Source organism: Gymnoscopelus microlampas (genome assembly GCF_963454915.1).
Source record: "Gymnoscopelus microlampas genome assembly, chromosome: 15".
Lineage (NCBI taxonomy): Eukaryota > Metazoa > Chordata > Actinopteri > Myctophiformes > Myctophidae > Gymnoscopelus > Gymnoscopelus microlampas.
Genome location: NC_139952.1, coordinates 11,530,165 through 11,539,059, shown reverse-complemented (window position 1 = coordinate 11,539,059; position 8,895 = coordinate 11,530,165). Strand labels below are relative to the sequence as shown.

The window sequence follows — 8,895 nt, the reverse complement described above, 5'->3', positions numbered from 1 at the left end:
GCGTTGGTGGATGGAACAGCACCGACAACACTGTGAGACATTTTAGACGTTTTTCTATTGTAATTCTATCAAAGTCACTGTATGTGAATCACTGCGTGGATATGGTTGAAAATACATTATGTTGTTTTCTCTGCAGGAACTGGGCCAAGGGATGGCCTATTGACCATGAAGCCAACAACTGTGCGGCATACGGGCACAACGATGGAGAATGGAAAAATGTGTCATGTGAAAAAAACAACACCTGGATCTGTGAGAAGTGATGTTTCTCTTCTTTGATGAAACTGCAGCTTAGCGTTCTGCTTTGTGAATCTAAACAGTAGTAATTTGCAACGGACTAAAACTCAAATATTTTATTGTAGCCTACAGAACTACAAACTCTTGCACCTATAATCACATTAATCATAGGCGGCGGGTGAGCCCGACATTTGGGAAGGCTGATGCGCGCGTGCATGTGTCCCCCTCCCGCGTGCGCGATTTTTTTCGGGTTTAGCGCGGATAAAGTTACTTTTTGGTTACTTTATTTCGGTTTTAGGGTAAGGGTTAGGGTTAGATATTGACCAGCGACAGCACACACAATATATAGTAGCCTAAATAATGCTGCGCACATTTATTATATATAATTTGCTCAATTTAAAAAAAAATCCAGGATAACATTTGGGAAGGCTTAGCCTACCCTAGCCTTCATTACCCGCCGCCTATGACATTAATATAAACAACCCTCTGTTGTGGTTTAGCATGGTTATTCAAATATGAATTAATTAATTACACATACCCAGATTTCACAGATTGTTTTGAAGGGATAGCCCCTTGAGATGCACAACAGACATGGACACATACAGTACAAATATACAGATACATTCATACACAGATAGCTTAATCACCCTCTGTGTGTGTGTGTGTGTGTGTGTGTGTGTGTGTGTGTGTGTGTGTGTGTGTGTGTGTGTGTGTGTGTGTGTGTGTGTGTGTGTGTGTGTGTGTGTGTGTCGCAAACCACTGAACTGATCAGTGGCAGATCATGTCTTGATTTACTCGCACGCTGCCAGTAGGCCAAGGAAGTGTTAAGAAAGGAAGCAATGTTTTGCATGTTTTATACTTTCATGTTTGTAACTTTTTAAAACTTAAATTCTTTACTGGAAGTCAATGTAGAGGCAAACAAGTCCATAATTGGAAGTAAATATAATAATTATTCCAGCCCACTTGAGCCCTACAGTATACATATATCAACTTGAGCGTAGGACAAATAGCAAACATCTACAAGCATCACATTGCGACACGTTTTGAGCTTGTAGATCTGCTATTTTCGGTATTTCTGAAAATGTAATAAAAAGAATATGTATGTATTTTCTTTAATGTTTGCCTATAATGACAAGCCCAATACTGTGACGCTATGGTCAAAGTTAACAGACCGATGGAAATGTTTAAGTACCGGATAAAAAACTGTAAATATTTAAAGGATGTTGGATGTATTCTTATGGGCTTGGGTTCAGAATAAAACATGTACAGTACTCTCAAAGGACTTTTCTTGTCAATTTCCACAATCCTGTACTACTACCAGACGTTCTTGGTCTAGTGATTTTCTTGCCCTGAATTTGGTTTTGCACTTACTCCCATGCTATGTTCTGTTCACAACAAGCAATGGTTGTTTGGGGGTACAGTAGGTTCTATATGTTATGTTTGGTCCACGGTTCTGTTTAGGTTAGATGATTGATTGAATTGAATACTTTATTAACAGTTTGCAAAGGCAAGCACGAGGAAGTACAGTTCAATACAAGGTCTGTTAAGAGGATTTTAAACCCAAGAAAGCGCTATGGCTTGTTTCCATTGGGGTCCTTTGTACTCAATTCATCAAAACATAAAATAAAAGTAACGAAAATAAAAGTATGTACAGTAAACGGTTTAGGGGAGGGGGGGAGTTGGTAGGAACCCGACATAGCATGTAGCTTTATGACTGCTGAGCTCGCTGTATGCAGAGCTGTAGCCTAGTAAGCCTACTGTATTTTTAGAAAAGATTCAGTGTTTTGTGTAGCCAACATTTACGGGTAGCTCTAGGAAGATTAAAAAAGATATGATGTACAGCAAACCCTTGCCTGTGGAGGGCAACATTATGCTTTTCAGTGTACAGCCTGCCAGAAAGTCACAAAAAAAAAAATCATCATCTACATCATGATCATCATGATCATCATAACCTTCATCATCATCATCATCATCATCATCCTCCTCCTCGTCATCATCATCATCATCATCATCATCATCATCATCATCATCATCATCAACAAACAACAACAATACAACTATTTGATTCAATGTTGTCTCTAGCAGAGGATCCAGTCACACTTTAGTCTGTACCAGTGGTGGAAAAAGGACTGAAATCTTTTACTTAAGTAAAAGCATCAATACCACAATGTAGAAGTACTCTTACAAGTAAAAGGCCTGTGTTCAAAATGTTACTTGAGTAAAAGTACAAAAGTATTGGCATCAACATGTGCTTGAAGCATAAGTAAAAGTACTAAAAAGTTTGAAAATAGCTGATCTACAAGCTCACAACGCGTTGCGATGCGACACGTTGTGAGCTTGTAGATCTGCTATTTTCAAATAGCCTACATATAAAATAGGGCTAAAGTGGTTAATGTGTGTTTTATAATATAATAATTTATATCTGCAAAGTAACTAGTAACTAAAGTTTTCAAATAATTCTAGCGGAGTAAAAGTAGGCTATAATATTTGCCTCTGAGATGAAGTGATGTAGAAGTAAAAGTATTGGAAATGGGAAATACTCCAGTAAAGTAAAAAATCCTCAAAAGTGTACTTAAGTACAGTACTTTAGCAAATGTACTTAGTTACTTTACACCACTTGTGTGTACCCTCCTCTACATCTTTTCATCAGGATGTGGTTTCTCTGTAACGTATACACTTACTGGCATTCTGCCAGGGACATGTTATCATCAACACATCTTCTAGTTAACACATTGAGTGCCAAAAACGGTCCGGACCGTTTTTCATAATCCAAACGAGGTGTGCCAAAAACGGTTATGGCCGTTTTTGGGAAAAAATATGAAAAAAAAAAAGATAAGTAGTGGACTCCAATCCACTTCCTGGTTAAGTTATGACTTCAAAAGCCTGTATCTCGGCTCCTGTGTACTTTTTGTTTTTACAATATATATATGTGTGTAATGAGGGTATCACCGTGAGGACGGTGATCACTGAAATGTTTTGTGACTACTTGAAAAAGGTCCAAAAATGGTTAAAATTCCAGGCACTGGAGGTACCCTGTTTTGAAAAACCCCTGGCACTCTATGAAAATTCTCACAGATGACCAGGATAACCTGGTTAACCACACACATTCTGACGTAAAGAGTTTTGTTTGGGTATAGTATACAAGCCTGCCTGTAGGTTCACAACCACTTCGCACTTTGGGGTGCGACAGTGTTAAAGTCGATCAGACTAGAACAGACAGCAGGACGACACAGATATTGGACAAAGTGAGTAAGATAACATATTTATGAATATCTCCATATTTGTACTTTTTGTGTTTTTTTGTAAATTAATTCCCTACTTGATCATGCTACAGTATCACACAAAAGCATCAAAAGCAGCAGATCTGCAAGCTCAAAACGTAGAGCTTGCAGATCTGCTTCTTTTGCAATTTTTAAATTTTAATTCTGAAAAGTAAAAGTTTTGGACATATGAGGTTTCCACCCGAAAGCGAAGATATTGTAATGATGTAATACATGATACATTATTAACGCACTTGTAATGAACTTGTATGTGCCATTCCTGAACATGTCGACACATATTTCTGGCAAACCAGCCACATCAAAGAGTGTGAGGCATGATGGAGGAGTGAAGGAGGAGAGGCAAGAGGAGGTGAACGTGTCCATCAATGAAAGAGCAGACCGTCTCAGAGACCAAAGGTCCAGCTCATAGGAGGCTACACCAGATCTATAGGTAATCCACTTCAATTTAATTCAATTCAATGTTATTATAGTGCCGAATCATAATGTACTTTACACACGCACGCACGCACGCACGCACGCATGCACACACACGCACGCACACACACGCGCACACGCATGTTCCTTACAATTAGGCCACAATTCAAAAGTGAAATAAACAGGCTTTCAAAAGGTATAAAAGTTATTGCCAAGAAACATCGTTACAACAGAGAAATAATCCACCAAACCTTTTGATAACAAGAAAAAAAAACAGTTAATTGTGTCGCATTGATCATAGTAATGATGGTACTGTTGATAATGATATTAACTAGTAGCCTAAAGTATGATGTTTTTTGATGTCCCGATTAAGAACATTGTGGTCTATAGCCGTTTACTTGTTTTCTCGACACAGGAAACAGTGTGTACGTGCGCGCGTGTGTGCGCGCGTGTGTGCGTGCGTGCGTGCGGTACCCGGCAATGTGTGCATACAGCCAAATGATATGCAGACTTTTGGATTATGCGCTCAGTATGCATAGATTAAGTTTTAAATCCTTTAATTGCCTTGTTGAAATGTGCTATACACATGAAAATATACCTTGTCTTGCTTTACAGATATTACAGCCATGTCAGACCTGTCAAAAAAGCTGAGACAGAGAAACGGAGAAACAGGACAGAGAGGTGACACTGAGGACAGTGGACAGTTTGAGGAGAGAGTGGTGGACATCTACGAGAGCGTGGACAATGACGTCTCTGGACCACAGGAGGTCATGATGGAGAACGCAGCAGGAAGACAGACTCTGGGTGAGTTTGAAAAGTTGTGAATCACTCATTGAGTGCCATTGACGTGTTTCACCGCTCAGAACCCAAGATATCATCATTTGAAGATTTACTGCTCCATTCACTTCTTGTTTAACTTATCACTGAAAAAGGCTGTATCTCGGCTCCTGAGCACTTTTTTTTTACTATGTATTTGTCAATGTTATTATGTTATTTTCACAAGGTCCAATGACCTCGTTGACATTTGTGAAACCACACAGTGCAACCCTCAGTGATTAGCACCCATCAGGGGATCGATTATACTGGAGATAAATATTCTGCGACTATACTTGAAAAAGGTATAAGAAAATTGAAAAATTGCTGGCACAGTTCGCAATTATTTTTTTATTTCATTGGCACTGAATGAGTGCCAATGAAATAAAGGGTATTTCTTTGATGTTTAAACAAGACTGACATAATTAATGTCATTATACCTGGTTGTTATTTAAGACAGTTACAAAGTAAAAAAAAAGAGGTATTGTTGATTAGTCACCTTTACAACGAGGTATAACTTATAAGGATTGTGCAATTGTGGAATGAGCAACACACTACAAGCTACGAGTTGTGTTGCTCATTCCACAATTGCACCATCCTTACAAGTTATACCTTGTTGTAAAGGTGACTTAATAAACGTTAACAACAATATAACTATAACAATAACGATAACTGAAGGGGAGAAATAATCAGCCAATGTTTCCAAAGCTTTTCTTTTAGGAGTTTATATATCAGACAGCTGCATTTGCATCAGAACGCTGCTGCTTGAGTCCTTACTAACAACTAGAAAGTGGATTATATCACTCCAGTTCTCATATCTTTCCACTGGCTCCCTCTATGTCAAATTGATTTCAAAATACTAATGTTAGTGTATAAACCATTTAATGGTTTAGGGCAAAAATAAAGTATGGCTCTTGTGCTACAACCTGAACCAGGCAGACCTCTCCAGGTTGTCTGGGACAGATACGCGTTCTGAATCAGAACGGTTTAGAAGCAACATTAATTGTATCTGAGCCACATATCTGGAACAAATTCCCATAAAACTACAGGTTTCTCTCTCTTTCAAATACAAGCTGAAACATTTCTGGTTGCCACAGAATATTTGAAGGTTTTATTCTTGTTTTATATTCTCTTTCAATAACACATTTTTATTGTATTCATATGTTTTATGTGTTTGTTTTGCATTGTCTTAATGTTTTGTGTAAAGCACTTTGAATTGCCTTGTTGTTAAAATGTGTACAAATAAACCTTGCCCAATAATACTATATTAATACCATGTCAGACTTGCAAAATAGGGTGAGACAGAAGGATGGAGAAAGTGGACAGAGAGGTGACACTGAGGACATTGGACAGTTAGAACAGAGGGGAGAGGAGGAGGAGACAGTGGAACACATCTACGAGAGCCTGGACAATGTCAGAAGCTGTGATGTCTCAGGACCACAGGAGGACATGAGGGAGAACACAGCAGGAAGATACACTCAGGGTGAGTTTGACAAAGTTGTGAATTTTTGTCACGGTCATTTCTTTGTCTCAAAGTGGAAAATAGTTTCTTGTTAAAAAAACAAGGCAATGGGCCCGATTCACCAAGCTATTTACGCCCAAATATTTTGAACGTAAATTAATTTACACAACTTCCCACGTTACAAGTCTGATACATTAATCTCTTTCTGTCGGTTAATTTTCTCAAGTCTGCTCCGATGCTGACTTACATGGGACCAAAGCTTGCGTATGTCTTTAGAATGCTTTATTCTACATACAAATTTAATTACGACCTCAAATAAAATATGTATGTGCCTAACATTTGTCAACATATATTTATATTAAAAAAAGAAAGAGCTGAATTGTTAGGTCCCTCAGTGTGTTTGCCAGTGTCGGCCGACTCAGCCAAAGTTTCACGTAATGAGACAATCAGACTTAATGTCGCAGCATGGAGGCACGTCTGTCCGCAGTATTAATTTACAATACTGTACTGTATATTGATCACATGATCGCCACACACAATAGCCTTATAAGTCTTACCATCTGATGACGAAACAGTGGATGAAAGCTGTGTCCAGAATAGATCCATTCCCCTTTCCGAATTTCCTCTCAGTAATCACTAAAGCTCTGGTCCTTAATCTATTCGATTCGATAGCAGCGTGCCAATATGCCTTGCTGGATTCTAGAATCATCTTTTTACCTCGGTAAAGGTGAGCAATGTTCAGTAGAAAAGGCTTAAATAATATCCTTTCCTTGTTGTTTTATTAGCCTATTATTTAGTGGTGGGATTAAACTTTGTAAACTTCTAACACGTGACATGAGAGTTGTCTATTTACGTTATTAACGTCTAATCGTGTGAGGGACTCGCTGGCGCTGATCTACAAGTTGTCATGCGGTGCGTCGCGCTGCATTATAAGCTTGTAGATCTGCCCCTTTTGGAGAGTTGCGCCGTTTTTCGTCTGTTTCCGGTTGTCGTTTATGGTCTTAAATGGGGCGTGGAGCAATGCATATGATCTCTCACATGAACGCGCCTCTGACATTCAGGCGAAAATGAGGAACAACTGTGTATCCGCACATATAAGGGATTAACACACCCCTTTGTGAATTGCACATCGGTTTTTGCTTAGCGAAAATACACCCTCCTTTAGTCACTTTATTTACACGTTATTTATAACCAGCTTAGTGAATCGAGCCCATTGTCTTTCCTATAGGAAAAGAGTATGTGTATATCAAGTGTATATCAGTGTACAGTATATCAAGTGCCTTGGAAGCGTGTCCAACTCCAGTTTAGCTAGTTAGTCTTATTTTGTCTCTCGCAGTTACTGCACACTTAGCTGTACTTTGTGTTTCAGGGCAGCACTCTAAAACAGTGAGAAGGACTCTCATAGTTGTTGCTGTGTATCTGGGGATGATACTGTATATTAAATCATAAAATTAATGATGGTTCAACCATTTACAAATGATCAGGAATTCATCAGAGGTTTGAACCCTGGGAATCGGTATGGATCATGGATTGGTCTGAACAGGACTGATTTTAATTGGATATGGGTGGACGGAACACCACTGACGACACAGTGAGACATTTTATGTTTATTTTTATACTGTTTTATACGATTGTAATTCTATCAAAAAGTCACTGTATGTGAGTGACTGAGTGGATGTGGTTAAAATACACAATGTTGTTTTCTCTGCAGGTACTGGGCTAGTGGACGGCCTGATAACAATACAAACTGGAACTGTGCAGAATACTGGCCCAAGTACTTAGAAAATAGGGAGTGGAGTAATACGTTATGTTCATATAAAATATACTGGATCTGTGAGATGAGATAAACAGTAGTACGTACTGCTGGCACAGGGATGGAGAGTGGAGAAATATGATATGCACAAGTAGGCTATCTGTGATAAATTATGTTATTCCAAGTTCAAAGGTCAACATCATAATAACCATAGGTCATACAATTAGAAGGGGGATCCTTGGAATCCCTGGATGTGGCCCAATTCCCCATATCGGCCGTGGCCATTTGCACCTAACCAGATTTTCTTCAAAACATTAGATTTTGTCCAAAATTCACATGAATCGCTACACATTATCTCTGGAGTCATTTGATACATTTCCCTTAAAAAGGTTTCATCTTCCGTTCCAATTGCCTATAATTGCGAGAGCGGCCTATTTAAGAGATTGTTCAATTTTATAGCAAATCGCACTTTCTGCGTTTGATACAGCTAAGCTACAATTGCTAGACCCATGAAAAGGGGTTAAGAAGAGTGGAGAGAGTTTTAAGCACAGGCACCGGTTAGTGGTTAGTTAACCTACGGTTAGCCAACCATTAGTGGTTAGTGGTTAGGTAATAAAACCTGAGAGAGAGAGAATAAGCACATAACACACAGAGTATTAAGGATATGACTTCACATCAGACGCACACATCACAAGTACAAAATTACAATGTTACTCACTATTGGTCTCTCACTCTCTTCCAGGATCTCAGTAAGTTACTTTAAAACCCATATTTCAGAGTAACCCACGGCACAGTTCCTTCCGAATCTGAGGTCTTGTACTCAGGCAGCCTCATTTAACAACTTTTCACACTGTTTACCCACAAGCCATTGCTCTACTGCATCTGTGAGTCAACCATTTACCCACAAAGCCTTTGTCCCTTATCAACAACCTACCCCC

The 8,895-nt window shown here is 39.0% G+C and overlaps 1 protein-coding gene across 1 annotated transcript in view; it reads left to right on the top strand.

Annotated features, from left to right (window-relative positions):
- Nucleotides 1-335, top strand: part of LOC311061650 (uncharacterized protein) — a gene marked incomplete at its 5' end in the record, with an annotated part of 24,487 nt that extends 24,152 nt beyond the window's left edge. The window contains 2 exons of the mRNA XM_084080341.1: nt 1-32; nt 137-335. The exon at nt 1-32 is cut by the window's left edge and continues 72 nt beyond it. Of these exons, the coding sequence (XP_083936467.1) occupies nt 1-32; nt 137-260 (156 nt within the window). The 3' untranslated portion in view covers nt 261-335. The remainder of the gene's footprint in view (nt 33-136) is intronic.
- Between the last annotated feature and the right edge of the window lie 8,560 nt (nt 336-8,895).